Genomic DNA, 17,489 nt, shown 5'->3' on the forward strand with positions numbered 1-17,489 from the left:
ACATTCACACCCACCCACTATGTTTTGTTTGCATCCAACTCACAAACTATTGAGGAACAGATGACAAATCCCTGTGTTCCACTCTTTAATAGAGTGTGTGGCAGTCAGATGGGTATTGTGATTGATGCCCATGGCACAGACCCCGATCAATTCTACAGCTCTGACGGCCATACCGGGGAGGTCCTTTGTGAGTGGCAGTGCTCACAAACCAGCTCTGTCCCACACAGGAGACAGTTAATATAGAAAAGGTATAAGTTCATCTTGAAGTCATGTAGTAGTTCACTAAACCTAAGGGGCACTCATGCTGTCATCTTACTTCATAGTATTATGCATTTAGTGCAAAGCCTTCAAGCACCATCATGTGAATTGTCTCAGTCATCTTCACAATGCACTATTGTTGAGTTCTCTGAAATCTTAACAGTTGTGTTTTATCACATCTAAAATATATGTATTATCATGTCTAAAATATCATTGAGTTTTAGCAACAGTAATCTCTTTCCCCAAGCACATGCTCTCATGCTCATATTTAAAACCTAATATTTCACCCCCAATATCCCTCAACAGCATGAGTCAAATTTTGTTTGTTTTATTAATATGGTTATTTCTTTGTTTCATTTGTGGGTATTATAAACAGTGGGGAAAAACACACATGAACATTTATATATTTTCTTGTTTGTGTTAAAAAAAAAAAAAATCTAAAAAGTACTGGTGATTTTAATGACAAAAAGTGTAGCCGTGTGCGCCTAGTCCAAGCAATTGCTGCAAAGAGCACACTTAGCTTACTGTACAGAGTACTGCTCTTCGTTAGCAATTGTAGTGTGTGAATAGAGGCACAGCTGGGGGAATTACAACATGGAAAACGGTAATGTTCTGCTTAGGCCAGACTCGGATCGTGTTTGGCGTGCTGCCCACTCATCATCTCTGTCAATTGGTGCCTGCTTTTCAAAGGGCTGGAGTTATGAAAATACTGCACCAGAGCAAAGATTCAGCCATCAGAGTCGCAGTAACATAAAACAAAGCTGTGATCATGGAAACGAAAATATGGCTTTCAAGCCAAATCAAGTCCTTGGAACGCTTTTATTTTTTATGTATTTATTTATTTATTTGTATTTGTTTGGCTGCAATTTAGTCGTCAGAGCTGAGCTGCAATCACTAACTGCATCCTGGATTTGCTTTTTCCCCCACTCTCATACTCTTTTATGGCTCATTCTCCCTTCATGGAAAGAATCTATTTGTAACGGATTAAAAAAAGGTACAAAAGGGGAACCTTTTTTCATTGTCCCTTTAAGTAGATGTTAAGTGCTGGGTTTCTTTTGAAAGAAATGAGACAAAATCTCTCCTTAACCCTTTTTAACCTTGTTACAACCTCTCATTCAAGTTGTGTAGCCCATATTATTGAGAAAAGAGTGTTGTTTACTTGGCCTTTAAAAAAAAATCAGTATTGAATTAAAAGGTTCATCAAAACAAAAGATTTTAATTTCTTTAAACAATGTCCTAGTTGTATCAATATGCAGTAAATAGATTGTTTATTATATGGTATTACTTGTGAATATAATTCATTTAGGCAAATATTGATAGCATTAGAAATAAAAATTGTCAAATTACAAGAACAATAAATATAGGCACAACAGTTCTTCCAAATGAGCTAACCTATGTACAATTTCAACATATATCTCCCCAGTCCATCATGCAAATGTGATAATGAAAGCCATGCCATTGTGGGAATTCTCAGTCATGTTGACGGAGGCACTATGTGTTCTTCCGCAGGTAGCATAAAGTGGAATAGAATCCGTGGATATGTGTACTCTATTGTGTGGTCCAGAGTTATTTGTAGAGTATGTGAAACTGTAGGTACGTACAAAGCTGCCGTTAATGCCAAAGAGGTGTTTATGAGGCTCAGTCGAGGTGGGGAGCATATCGGGCAGGAACAGCACAGCTGACAAGTTGCTCTGGTTTCCTGCTCTAGGTGCAATGTGCATAGTTTTCGGGTGAGATGTGTAGCATTAGGGGAAGAGTGAAGTGGACAGAGTCATGCTTGGGGAAAACCTTGTAACACCAGGACAGCTCTGAATATCTCAGTAAGCAGAGAGTGAGAGAAACAACTTTTTTTGTCTTGTCAGCGATAGGCATAAATACTAGTATATTCTGCCCATATTTTTAATACTTGTCATTGCAACTAATGAAAAGTGCCCTATGATTGGACCATCCCATTGGTTAATATAGTTTACATTTTGCAGAATCACTTTCAGCTCCATCGTGGGTTATGCTGAAGGAGCAATACCTAGGCAAAGTTCTAAGTGTGTCTCCTCCCTCCTCTCCTTTAACTTGTTACATATCTTTCTTCCTCATTACACTTTTCTCTTCCTTGACCTTTTCCCTCCCATCCCTCCTTCCTTTTCACCTTCTCCCCCTCCCTTTTTTGTTTTCTTTCCCTTGCTTCTTATGTTGGCAATGCAACCCATACTTTCTCAAATAATGTTGGTGAGAAATATACATGGGATATACTTTTTTGATTCGGAAACAACATTCAGAGGTTCCCAAAAGAGGAAAATCTCCCCACAATATTCAAAATCAGAATTGATCCCTCAGGGTAAGGAAAAAGACTGATAAGTAGCAGCAGTAGTAGGGCATGTGGCCTGGGCAGGCACTGGTAGATAAACACATACAGTCCCTTGGTCCAGGACTGAATTTTCACAATATTCAAAAAGAACTTATCCCCAAGATTCAAGAAGGAGACAGAAGAGAGGCAGCAGGACACTATGCCTGTGCAGCTATCTAACCACTTGAATACTAGACAGGATTTCCCCAGTGTTTGAAAAATTAAAAATATGATCCCCCCAGAGTAAGGAAGGAGACAGAGGAGCAGTAGTAGGCCACTGAGTCGGGGCAAGCAATATTAAAAAAATCAGAATTGATCCCTCATGGTAAGGAAGAAGATTGACAAGTAACAGCAGTAGTAGAGCGTGTGGCCTGTGCAGGCACTGGCAGATAGACACTTAAACCAACAACTTGGTGCAGGACTGAATTTCCACAATATTGAAAAAATCTAAAGGAATTGGCCATCCCAGAGTAAGGAAGAAAACTGTGGAGCAGTAGTAGGGCTAGTGGCCTGGACATGCACTGGCAGATAGACACATGGAAACCCAATATTTGAAGAATCAAAAGAACTGATCCACCAGAGTAAGAAAGTAGATAGAAGAGAAGTGCTGGATAGTTTGAATATTGAGTAACCAAATTTGGTCCGATTGGCTTTCTAGAAAACCATCTTCTCCACCAGCTGTGGGGAGTGCTGTGTTCTGTAGGGGTTGTTGTTGCCGGTCACAGATCAAACTCTCTTGCTTTGGTGCGCATGAAAGCAGCTGCTATCCACTAAGGAGAAACCTGGCCAGATAAAAGCTTTCTGTTCCTAATAACTTAGAGGGTCTGTAGAATTAGGTAGTGGCAGCTTTGATTATTTTAGAGGCACCCAACAAAGTATCAAGGGCCGCTGAAGTTCCAGTGGATCTAGTGCTGCTGCTGTGCAAGGATGCAAGGGATTGGGAATTGGACATGTGAGATCCCTTGGATCACAGAGGGTGACCATGTACTCTGTCTATCATGGCTTGCATGCGACCTGGCAGCATCCCTATCAGCCTTCTAATCAACACTTCAACCTCAACGTCTAACCTGTCCCTCAGGAAGACCTAATTTTGTTCCAGGAAGTCATGCAGTTTTTGTTAGTAAGTAGAGGGATGACCTGGCAGTGCTCTGACTTAAATTCTTAGTCACATCCCTAAATGGCTTCAGGACCGCCACCGCTTGCCCTAATAATGTCCATTTCCCTGTCCCAGAGGCAGCAAAACAAAAAGTATTAAACAGTTATATTCCAATAACTTCTGCTAACATGCTTTCACAAAAATATCTGTATATCAATGCAAACCTACATAACGAAAAAAAATGTGATTTGAAACTTTAATTTCCAGTACATTTTTGACATTTGTTTGACAAACCAATTTGACAGACATCTGTGCTGTACACTGGTGCAATGGTCTACATAGATAATAGGACTGCCCTTCCAGATGGTCATGTTTGACAATGCTCATGAACTTATGTCACAATGAATGGGCTTTGGAAATAATATTGTCACAATTATTAGAATGACACATAGCTAGCCATTCATACTAGAAGCACACACGGACTGAACACACATGTATGCAGAGGTCTTAACCCTTTCCTGTAATGAAAAATGTAATGCTCACTTTAAACATTTTAAGTTTTAAGTGTGCATACCAGAATATGTGTGTACAATATATTGCATTATTCATGTACTACTACTTAATGACATTTATATTGTTTTTGTTATTTTTGGTGAATAAATCTGACATGGTGTAATAGGTCATGTGTTGCTGTTTACCTATTTTGTTAGACCTGCTAAGAATCAGATGATTTTTATGTCCTGACTATTGTCCTGACTATTTAATGATATCACTATTGAAATAAATATAATCAGAAATGCAAAGCTGGTAAGCATTTTTGAAGAAGAATTACTGCCAGATTACTGCAATTTTTAAACAGTGGACATTAATCTGAAATGAGATCCTTATTTATCTTTTGTATCATGGACAAAATTAAAATCCAAAGAAAATTCTTCATGATTAGTTATTTACATTAAAAGCTAACTGTACTGTACCCAAAAGCTTTCCCCATTAATCTTTGTATATATACACACACACACACACTTGTGGAAAAAGTATATTAATTGAATATATATTCAGTTACATATATATATACATTCACTGGCTGCTTTATTAGGTACACCTTGCAAGTACTAGGTCAGACCCCCTTTTGCCTTCATTCTTCGTGGCATACTTTCTACAAGGTGCTGAAAACATTCCTCTGAGATTTTGGTCCATATGGACATGATGGCATCACACAGTTTCAGATTTGTCGCCGGCACATCCACCACCAGCCTGAACCGTTGATACAAGGCAGGATGGATCCATGCTTTCATGTTGTTTACACCAAAGTCTGACCCTGCCATGTGAATGTTGCAGCTGGAATCGAGACTCATAAGACCAGGCAACGTACCTCCAGTCTTCCATTGTCTAGTTTTGGTGAGCCTGTGCGAATTGTAGCCTTAGTTTCCTGCTCTTAGCTGATAGCGGCACCCGGTGTGGTCTTCTTCTTCTGCTGTAGCCCATCTCCTACGTGTTGTGCATTCAGAGATGGTATTCTGCATACCTTGGTTGTAATGAGTGGTTGTGCGTGACAATCCCAGTAGATTAGTTTCTGAAATACTCACACCAGCCTGTCTGGCACCAACAACCATGCTACGTTCAACGTCACTTAAATCCCCCTTTTTCCCCATTCGGATGCTCGGTTTGAACTTCAGCACGTTGTTTTGACTACGTCTAAATGCCTAAATGCATTGAGTTGCTGCCATGTGATTGGCTGATTTGCTACTTGTGTTAACAAGCAATTGAACAGGTGTACCTAATAAAGTGGGCAGTGAGTGCATATATGAATATATATTTTGTGATATACCAGTTTTCACAACACTGTGTCATTAGTCAACTCAAGGTAGAGTACAGGGGCGTCCAACCTGCAGCCTTCCAGCTGCTGCAGGACTACATCTCACAAAATGCTCTTTCAGCTAAGGGGCTGGCTGAGGAGGATGGGAGATGTAGTCCTGCAGCAGCCGGAGGGCCGCAGGTTGGACACCCCTGATATAGTATAATGATTTCTTAGCTCTCTTGTGTAAATAACTCTTTATACGTAGTAAGAAGTAAGGGTTGCAGCACACCTTAACGTCTTGTCCCTGAAATTGTATTTTTATTATTTATTGCATGTTGGAGTTTATTTTGCATGGACTTCAATATATTTTACCTCATGCATATTAGAGCTAGAGTTAGAAAATGAGATGTCTTCCTACGGCTCCCTTTATTGAATTCAGTATATATTAATATGGGAGCATTTTGCAGATCCTCAGTAGCACTTTAAGTAAATAAAATAACAACCAAATAGTATTAAGCAAGTATTACATATGTTTAACAATCTTTTGATTTCAATGTGAACGCTACTGAAGATGTGCATGTGCAAGTATGAGTCCTGCTTTCAGCAGTGCAAGCTCCAGAACTCAATACAATTAACTGGAGTCAATGCAAAAGTATGAATTTAACATGAAAATAGGACTTGTGCGCTTCTTTGAAACACTTAACACTGAAACACATTTCAGTGTCTTGTGTAGCAACTGATGTGTACCTGTGTACCAAGGCAACCTATGTAACTGAAATTTAGGGCTGGACTAGTTTCATTCTAACATATGTAGTCAACAGCATCAACTTCTAATAGGCTTCCAAATGTGATTTACATTTACATTTACAGTCACTAATAGCATTATTCCAAATAATTGATAGGTTTACAAATATATCAATAAACCATTAAATATTATCATACATTGTATAACTCTTGTAGCATTTGAAGGCACAAACTCTAGTTTTCATTTTCTCTTCTGTGATTTCAAAAGAACACTCCAAACCCTAGCTATGAAGAAACCCAGAATATACCTTATTGGTGATCATTCTTGCTTCTAAATGGGTTAATTTTGACTTATTTGCCTGCGAACACATCCATTTGAACAAATTTGACTTACAAAACGTTTGATAAGTGGGAATGTGTGTTTTCTGAGCGCATTTATGCATGATTAAACTTATATACACTGATAATGAGGTGTTTTTTTTAATTTGTTTTGCCTTTTCCCCCTCCATGTGAAGACCTTACCTGTTTGGAGCAGGATGTTTTTCCATTAAAGCTCCTTGGTAAGTTCTCAATTCAACCCCAGCATGCCTATAATTAATGTTCTGTACTGACTGACAATGTCCGTTACAGTCTGTTTGGATACTGCCTGGGTTCATCTCTTGATGGAGGCACCTTATTGTAGTAAAATGACACTTCAACTTATTAACTGGCCGCAAGCTCATGAGCTCCCTTATACTTTTTTTATTCATTCGCAAAGAGCATATAACTGTAATCTTAGGTTGTACATACTCCGCGACTACCATTGGGTTCTCATAATCCATTTTCTGCTGTGGGAACATCTCCATAACCAATGATGCTTTTCCACACAGCATCTTCACATACATTTGAATATAGTTTATTCCACAACTGTTACTATGTAACCAGCGATAAACCCTTATGGCCAATGCTGTAAGCCAGAAGCCATAGTTTGCACAGCTTTTTCCATACCACAAACATAGTTATTATGCCTAAAATAATACAGTGCCATATGTAATTTATTTGATTAACATCTATCTAGTGTCCTAATGATAGAAGTTATTGGGAATTGGCCCTGACGTAAGTTTCTGAAGACTGGTCAGTTTTCCAAACTGAATGACACTATGAATTTAAAATTGACTGTGAATTTTCAGAAGTAACTAACCAATAAATTAAGACGTTTGCTCACCATAGAGCTTCTAACTTGCAACATATTTTGATAGTCTAACAAATGATACATGCGTTTGAAAGAGCGATGTACCACATCAAAAGCATGACCTGTTAGCTTTTTGCATGCCTGCATGAATGTACTGTATTTGCTTCAAAATAAAAAGCTTGAAGAGGAATGATATGCAATAATGTTACCTTAAAATATTAAATTTCACAGGGTTTACAGTGGCCAAAGAGGGACACACCTTTAGAATATGACTAATTATTCATTTGTATTTGGTAGTTTACTCAACATATTTTATTCACACAAATATATTAATATGTTCGCCAACAACAATAAACCAAACATTGTGGACTTAATGTTAGTCAGAGTTTTGTCAGGGAACAAAGCCAAGCTGGGGTCTACCCATATTCCATCTACTTGTCAAGCCAGACTCGTCCACCAAATACCAAATATCCTTGCATCCATCTGAGGCATTTGGCAAGCCAGCTCTAGCACAATGCAAAGTTAAATGGTAAAATACTCCACTGTGTAGTTATGTCTGAATAGACATATGTAACATTTAGTATTTAATATTCTTGTTGGAAATGTTTTGATAACTTTTTTTCACTGAAGTAAGTTTTGTAGTTCACTGCTGCCAGCATAATATCAGGGTACATAAATGTGGCTGCTGGAGCAGTTAGTCAAAATATGTTACAATCTTTCCACTAAACACCTCATGTAGTGGTCTAGTGCCAAACACATTTTTAACCCCTTGATGACAATTGCCGGTCCGGGCACGTCACGGAAATTCGACCTCGAGGCATTCAGCAACGCCATTATCGTCACAAAGGGGCCATCTCTGGCCCCTCTCCGGGGCGTCAACATCCGCCATACTTTGTATGGCGGCGGACGCCCGTTTTAAAAGCGTTTAACTTAAATGGTGTCGCTGGAATGCCTCGATCAGGAGGCATCCAGCGACACCAAACACTTACCTGGGGATGGACTGTGACCGCTCCGGAGAGCGGTCACAGCCGCAGCTGCCGGTGATCTTCGCCATCAGCAAGATGGCGGCGGCCCGGGGAAAAAAAACAATAAAGACTAAAAAGTTCGCTAGACGGTCTCCAGACCCTCTAGAGAACTCTGGCTCCACTTGCAGGTTGAATATAGGTACTGCATTCAACCATGCAAGTCAATGGAGCTCAGCTTTCTAATCACAGTGTGATTAGAAAAAATAAATTAAAAATAAAATAAATTAATAATAATTAGAAAAAAATAGTAAAAAACCAGTAAAATGTAAAAATAATTTCCCACTGATATCACTATCAGGGTAACCTTCAAGTTGAAAAAAAAATGTAAAAAAAATAAAAAAAAAGGCAAAAAAAAAAAATATATATATAAAAAATATATTTTTGTGAGCAAGTCCTAAAATTAGCATATTAGCTTAAAACAATTCTCGCATGGAAAGAGTTAAAATACTGGCATATTAAATGCCCATGGGGTGTCTACTTTAAAAAAATGTATGATTTGATGGGGTAAATTGAATTGGCCGGGTTCAACAAGGTCCCAATTAACACGGGGGGAAGGATGGCCACACATCTAATTTCCAATTAGAAAAATGCACACGTACCAAATGTGGCCTTTTAGTTCCCCCCAAAAATGACAAACCCATGCATGTGGGGTATCACTGTACTCAGGAGATGTTGCTGAACACATATTGGGGTGTCGTGGCATATACCAGGAGCTGTAAATTCATACATAAAGTAGGTGTATGTGGGAAAAATACACACACAAAAATACTACTGCAAACTTTGAAAAAATGCTGGTGGTAAAATGTGTGCATGCAAAGAGTTAAAATACCAGCATTTAAAATACCCTGTGGTGTCTAGTTTTCAAAAATAAATGATTTTGTTGGGCACACTGAAATGGCCCGGCTCAAAGATGTACCAAATAGGGGATGGGCAGTGGATCCCCAAATGCCGAAGTTCAACATTGAAAAATGTGCATGCCCCAAATGTGACTCTTTTGCCCCCGAACAGCCAGGCAAAATCATTCATGTGGTGTATCACTGCGCTCAGGAGATGTTGCTGAACACATATTGGGATGTTTTGTGATAGTGACATATACGAGAACTTTTTAATTCATACCTGAAGTAAAATGTGTGTGACAAAACAAATGCAAAAAAATGACTACCACAAAGTTTGACAAAGACTGGTGGTAGATATGGTGCATGGAAAGAGTTAAAATACTAGCATTTGAAATACCCTGGGGTGTCTAGTTTTCAAAAATATATGGCTTTATTGGGCACACTGAAATGGCCCTGCTCAAAGATGTACCAAATAGGGCATGGGCAGTGGATCCCCAAATGCCAAAGTTCAAAATTGAAAAGTGTGCATGCCCCAAATGTGGCCCTTTTGCCCCCAAACAGCCAGGCAAAATCATTCATGTGAGGTATCGCTGTACTCAGGAGATGTTGCTAAACACATATTGGGGTGTTTTATGATGTGACATATACCAGAACCTGTTTATTCATACCTAAAGTAAAATGTGTGTGAAAAAACAAATGCAAAAAAATTACTACCATAAAGTTTGACAAAGGCTGATGGTAAATAAGTGCTTGGAAAGGGTTAAAATACCAGCATTTGGAATACCCTGGGCTGTCTAGTTTTCAAAAATATATGATTTGATGGGGTAAATTGCATTGGCCGGGTTCAAAGATACCCGAAATGGCACATGATTTGGAAAAAATGGCTTTGAAATAGCAAAACGCTACCTGTAATTATTGCTCCATAACGTGCAGAAAAAAGCAAAAAAACATAAAAACATTGGGTATTTCTAAACTCAGGACGAATAGTAGAATCTATTTAGCAGGTTTTTTCATTACCTTTTATAGATGAGTAAAAGATTTTTCAACTAAAAGTTAGAAACAGTCATTTTTTTCTAAATTTTTCACCATATTTTATACTTTTTTTAATAGTAAATAATATGATACAATCAAAACAATGTCATCTAAAGAAAGCCCTTCTTGTCCTGAAAAAAACCCAATATCTAATGTGTGTGGGTTCAGTAAACGGGAAAGAAGAAAATTACAGCTAAACACGAGCAGCGCAGAAATGTTAAAACGGCCATTGTCACGAAGGGTACAAAAAGTAAAATCAGCCTTTGTCACGAAGGGGTTAAATTAAAGATTAAAATGTTATTAAAATGTTAGTTGAAGGGCAAAAAGGTAAAGGTAAAGCGTATTGTCTTAAGATCGTTAAAATGTTGGTGTTACACAGAGGGCAAATTCAGGAGATATAGTATTGTTTGCAATGTGGCATCAGAGAAACAGTTTTCATACTCTTCAGAGCTTCACAACCTCGTGCTTTGATTTATGGTCTTTTGTATTTAACAGCCTAACCCCACACAAGTGTCTCTAACTGACCCATGAGCTTGTGCCAATGACACCAAGTTGTCAGCCAGCAAGATTAAAAGGCACAAATTAAAGATGAATGAGTGTACTACTCTAGAATTTCCAATAATGGGTTGCTCTCCCAAAACTGTTTTGTGGTCATTTTTAAACTTAAGGGTGGCTGAGAAGTAAAATATGATAACCGTTAAAGCGCCTACACAGACATTATAGTGGAAGGAAACAAGAGTTTGTGTCCTTTTGCCTCCCAGAGCATGTTATTTTCATTATGGTTTTAGGAAGGACTGTGATTATGATGGCATAATGACTGGAAATTTGACAGTTTATTGCATGTTGTGCATGAGCCTTCACAGAATGTTAGCTGAAGAATCTCTTTGATGTCCCACCAGGGGACTGGAAGAGGACCATTGTTCAGTGGTTTGGTTGTAACACCAGGCACATTTGTATGCATGCAATTTTAACAGACTTTCAGAAAGTGGGTAAATCTTTTGAGAACATTGTTTTAGCTCCTAAGTGCATTGTAAGCTAAACTGCTTCTGAAATGCCATATTTTTGTTTTTAAGGATTAGGTGTTCAATTTTGCAAATGAAGTTTCCAAATGTTACTACAAACTATGTCTAAGCTATGAAAACTAAAGTTTTTATTAAGGATATTGTTCTGTCTGTGAAATCAATGGCAGATATAAAAATAACCACAGACAAGGAATAACTTTTTTACCTGATGGATGTCTCTGGAAGTGACGGAGTGGCACTTCAATCCTATCAATGTGCTTGCATTAGTTTGTACCTTGGGTGTGCGGAAGTCTTGGTAGTACAGAGAGTTGCGTTTTAGCTCATTTGACTTCACTATTCATTATAAAGGGCCAGTCCCAATGAGCTTCTGCGCTAGGAAGAGCTTAGTTTGCCCTGTATAATGTATAGTAAAATGAACGAGACTTTGCCAAGTCTTCATCATTTAATTATACATTATACAAGGCCAGTTCTGCCCTTCATGTTAGATAAAATTACCCGTGTTGATCCTTTATAAGTTTAAATCACAACTCATTTGTTGAAATGGAACAAAACTAAGCATTAGTAGATTATGAATGCCTTGTGATAGCATCATCTTTCTAGATTTTGACGTGCTCATATTATCACCTAAATGTATTAAAAATAAAAAGTAACGGTTTAATTACTAATAATATCTAAACCAATTTTAAGAAATGTAAGGTTAGAACTCAAAAAAACTGAACCCTTGTAAAATTTGAAAACTTTGACTTAGGTTAGCCATAGATTTGCTAATCCCTTTGAGTCCTTGGCAGTTTTTGTTTTTGAAAGGGCTTTCATGCAGAGCTTTCAACTCCCAAGTTATGCTCAATAAATAAGGCCAGAGCATAACATGTTTGCCTCACTGAGTCTTACATGGTGTGTCAGGTGGCTTAGTGGGACTGTAGGAGTATCACTGAGCAGCGTGCATATGCCATCATAAACTTTACAAATTGTATGTAGGTATTACCTTCTTCCTCTCCTGACCATGACATCACATCAAGTGGAAAGATTAAGACAAGAAGAACATATCAGAGTTGTGTGTAATGTTTGGATTTTGGATAAAAAAAATAAAATATTTTTCTTTAAAAATTCTTCAAAATTTGTGGATGTTGTTAAGTCATAATCAATGCATCTGACACATGGTGGTTTGCCTGAGCCATTTTCTGAGCATATCCAAAAGAACTCTCTCTAAGCCAGTATTACGAATCTCATGGAGAGAAAATTAGGACAAGATCTTTATTTTTTTCCAATATAAATAAAAAAAGAAATTTGATTTAGCATATAACAGGGCAACAGAAAAATAAGGCGTATGCAATAATACACGTACATCCTATACACAAAGTATCAAGAATGTATCAGATGGTATTATAAAGTGAAAGAAAAACAGCATGTATGGTGTTTCCATCTCACAAACAGTTTGGTGCCTTTATCATGCCTCGATCCCTTATACAGTGGCATTTTGTGTTTTGCTTGGTTCATTAACACTTCCACTGCACGTTGTGAGTTTACCAGTAAGTCTTGTCTTATCTGTAGCATGGTCATGGTGATTCAAATGTACAATGAAATAGTGAACTAATGTATAGATATGAACCAAAATCACTTAAATAACATGATAGCGGTCATTAAGATATCAAACAATACAGCATAAATGTGATTTTTTTTTTTCCTACCAACAACTTGTGATATATATAATGGCATTGGATTATCAGGGCCCAATTGAGTAAATGTAAAAACCACAAGAAATACCTGGAAAGGTCTGGAGTCCCATAAGGTTCATAGACCACAGTTTAAGTATTTCTGCCTGGGCAGCAGCTTGTACCGTCTTATATTTTGGTGTTTGTATGGAGAGCGTTGAAGCCTGTATTGATTATAAAATAATGATATAAGCAAAATACTTGGTGGGTGAAAACTGTGATTATTATTATTACACACATTTGCTAACAAGGAGAGTCGTATATGTATTTTTTCAAAGTCATTATAATAAAGTGTGTAACTTGTGAGGTTTGATGAAAGTCCTGGGTTTGGCATTTTGCATATTACCTCAGTGATGTTGTTTTCAGGAGTGATGGTTAACCTTTCCTTTGGTTTTAACATTGGGAATGGTTTACAAAGTGACAGATTAAAGGGGAGGAAACAGAAGAAGGTCACTATCAGAACAAGGTATCCTGTAATCCTTAATATGGCATGTGAGGATTGTGGACACCGTATGTGATAATTTATCATGCTAATATAATCTGAATTTGTGCAGGACCCGATATTCCCAAAATATAATGCGGATTATATGGTGCATATGGGCCACAGTCTAGAGAGTAAACTGGTATTTGGTATAAAAATTAAAGCAAACAAAAACATTTCATGTGTTCACGAGTACTATTTCATCTTAGATCAGGGTTACAGTATAGCTTAGTTTTACTGTCATTTTTGTAATTGTTGCACCAATTGACTACTAATGAGTGAATAGCATTAGCCTGTTGACTAACTGCTGGGGTCGCGCTTCTCATGAGTAATCCCAACTGAGACATTAACAGCGTGGCATTAAGCACTGTATGCTAGCAGTGGACTGAAACAGGGTTCATTTTAAGCAAAGTTGTAATTTTGGGCAAAAACACATTTATTAGTAACAAGTCCCACCACAGACATTCCTGAATTCAACATGAATGAATCATTATAAAATGATTTAAAATCTGCTATAACACTATGCAAGTAACCATTAGAGTGTTGGAGAAAACCCTTTGTAGCAATTAATCAAAGAGTAATTTATCTGTTCTGTAAGGGGTTTGTGCTAATTCTCTATCCGACTGTATATGCGTTTTCTCTCTGTACATAATATATATATAGTTTATATTTTTTTTGTATCTCTCTCTCTCTCTCTCTCTCTATATATATCTATATATATATGTGTGTGTGTCTGTATGTATATATATATACGGTATATTTGTATATAGATATATATATATATATATATATATATACATGAGTTAGCCACGTCCAACCAATCTACCCAAAGATTTAGGACTCTTGTAAAGGGACAGTCTAATGTGTGCTCTGTGAGTACGATGTCTTTATAAATCACTCCTTTTGCGGTCCTTGAGGACTGTAGATAAACGGTCCTGCTCTAGGCGAATGTAGATCTTCCTTAGGTTTGAGACATCTGTTAAAAGGTGATCCAGACCCTCACTCATCCCATGACAATAAGATTTTTTTGCAATGGTGAGCATATGAGCTGGTGTTCCGATACTGACCATGCAGCTAATATTAACATTACCCATGAACTAAATACTTTAGCAAAACAGGAAATAGCAGGCTTGTCTTGCATGAGAATTTAAGGCACTCTCAGGTATTGAGAGAACTCAGTGACCAATCAAAGCCACATTTGTATTGGTATGAGAAAGTGCCATTCGGTTGTTCTACAGGAATCACTAATTCCAGTTCATGACAAACACTTAAATCTCCACTTTCTAAATTACATATCCATTACCTTGAATTGGAAAGAAAAGACTGAGGAATTCATAATTTAATATAGTGTTCCAGTGGAAACATTCCAAAATGAAATGCATTTTATGATTCCCATCTAGCCTTTTAATGCTGTGGTGTGTCCCAACACTAGGCTGACACATGAGCATGTAACAATGATTGATTACATGGAACACCCCAGCATCACTGTGTTATGATTCATAATGCTTTTATATCCTTTCTTTTAAACCGTCCTGGTTATTACAAACCAAGTATTATGTTGATCCGCTGCCAAAACGGGTAACTTTAGCCCTTAAAACATTACCATAGACCATTCAATTTACAAATAAGATCTTTGCATGGTACGTGTTTTAACCAATTATGTGCTGAGAGACATGTATCATAAATCAATTTCCCACATGGACTGCATATATTGTAATGCTAGCAAGAGTGTACAGAGGGCATGTGTCTTAATTGCAAACAGTAACATTTGTTAAGGAGTGATGTCATGAAGAAAGGAACAAGCCTAGGTACACAAAATTAGGTTACTGTGATGGGAAAGGAGAGAAGCTGAGTGTGAACCTAAATAGAATTTATTTGGCTCATCCAGTTTCTTGTAGAACCCTCTCATCAACACAGGAACCAAAGGAATGGTCCAGCCACCATTGTAATTTCCATTGATGTTATGGTGATAAGACCACTTTCCACACTTTGCATTTGGATCACTTTTTACTGGCTGTGATAAATATATAGAAATAACACAATACTAGCAATGGTAAATGTTTTAATTAAATGGTAATTACAGTTAATGGTACTGTTCAGCTGCACTTAACATTTTTTCTATTAAAAACAAGATTACTATTACGCTGAATACCAAAACTCTTTCGAAAAATAATGATTATTGCATATTCATTTTTCAGGGAATGCTTAATCGTCATATAAGACGTAAGCAAGCACCATTTAAGTAGCATACTAGAGACAGAAACTGATATTTTAGCTAAGTGGAACAGCAACTTTAAACAAAAAAAAGATCACTGGCCCACATATTGGACACTTATTTATTATTATTTATTTTATTATTATTGGACACATTTCATCAACATGTAAATCAGAATTATGGTAAATTTAAAAATGTTGTCTGCACTTAATTTTGCAGTCATTAGATTTGGACAAAAAAGGCACAGTAGTCACCTAAGTGAAGTTTGAAAAGATAGAGCTACTTAAAGCAATTAAAAAGAAGACACCTCTGCTGCCAGGACTTCTGGCTGGAGAAGCCCTATGTTTCTGGTGTTCTTTCTGGCTGTTGCTGAAATGCATAGAAGTATATTGCCCTAGCAGTCATATATAGGATACAACAGCCTGTCAGATGGGTTGGTTTATTAGTCTACTTAATAACAATATTCATTAAATCATTACCCCCTATTTAGGTTACTAAAAACAGGCAAGGCATCTGTATAATAAGGCCTATGGTGAGAGGTAGCACGTGGGAGTTGCTTGGTTGCGGGTGGACTGCCCCTGTATCTCTATGCTTTACCACAGAGAGAGTAAGAGAAAGGGGTAATAAATTATCATCCTGTCCTGTGTCTGCAGTACCGTGGTCTTTAAGGTGGCATGTGGGAGTTGCTTGGTTGCAGGTGGACTATCCCCATATCTCCAACCTTTACCACAGAGAGGGTGAGAGGAAGGGGAAAAAAAACAATCATCCCGTCCACTGTGTCCACGGTACAGCTGGCTTCATTATGTAGTCAGTGGTATTAAGAAAAGTTAGGCTTTGATCAAGTTTTCACTATTTTCAGGCTTCTGTTTGCTAAGCTTCTTTAGTGTTGTCAACACCCTATTAAATAGATTTTCATACCAATGACAGGGATAGAGGTCCACTAGAGAGAGTGCTTTGGAGATATAGAAGTATAAGACAAGCTGGAACTGTTGATTTAGAAATACATTCATTAAGGCCATGATGTCAGGATGTAAGTATCAGAGCAGTGTTTTAATTGACATCTGGACAGGGACTATAAAGCAAACATGGTCCCTGGTTAACGGAGGCATCTGATCACCCTTCAATAGAGATGCCATCTGTGTAATACTTTACTGGAATGCTGGTATTAAATATTACTAAAGCCTTATAAAAGTACTGTGCAAGAATAATATGAATATTATAAAAATACAGATTTGACATTTGTAATGGTCAACAAGAATGTTCTTTTGATTTATTGTATATAGTGTATATTTATTAATCATAATATGTGTTAACCTGTTAAAGAAGTGGGATTTAAATTCAAATGTTTGTCAACTGAATCATGAAATCTTGGCAACGAAAAAAAACCTGAAACGAAGAGACCTATAATTCAGAAAGCTTGACTTTTTACAGTCTAATTCAGTACACAATCTCATTCACAGCTGGAGAGAGAGCTTTAGAATTAACAGTTTTTTATTTTTATTTTGTTTAAAGCAAAGCCAAACCAGCTCCGCAGATTTCCCCAAGTAAATCCATGGGAGGAGAGTTTTGTGTCGCTGCTGTTTTTGGATCTTCAAGGTCCTGGTTTGCAAGCAACCAAAGTATAAAACGAGACAAAGGTCAGTATATACCCCGTTTTTATTCATGATAATGCTAAAACTTATTAAAATTATTACTTTTTGGTCTTTAGTTTTTTTCTTGGAGAATAGCAGTGTCTTTCTCAAGCCCTACATCTCATTGTTC

General features: G+C 37.4%; 1 protein-coding gene across 1 annotated transcript in view; it reads left to right on the top strand.

The window, feature by feature from the left end:
• The window catches only part of LOC149286273 (BCAS3 microtubule associated cell migration factor-like), a 523,731-nt gene that overhangs the window by 203,939 nt on the left and 302,303 nt on the right, over positions 1 to 17,489 (top strand). Inside the window, exons 16-17 of the mRNA XM_089494317.1 lie at positions 6,753 to 6,797; positions 17,241 to 17,365. Coding sequence (XP_089350443.1) covers positions 6,753 to 6,797; positions 17,241 to 17,365 — 170 coding nt within the window. The remainder of the gene's footprint in view (positions 1 to 6,752; positions 6,798 to 17,240; positions 17,366 to 17,489) is intronic.

Source organism: Sceloporus occidentalis, unplaced genomic scaffold (genome assembly GCF_023333645.1).
Source record: "Sceloporus occidentalis isolate IW3139 unplaced genomic scaffold, rSceOcc1.0.p SCAF_71, whole genome shotgun sequence".
NCBI lineage: Eukaryota > Metazoa > Chordata > Lepidosauria > Squamata > Phrynosomatidae > Sceloporus > Sceloporus occidentalis.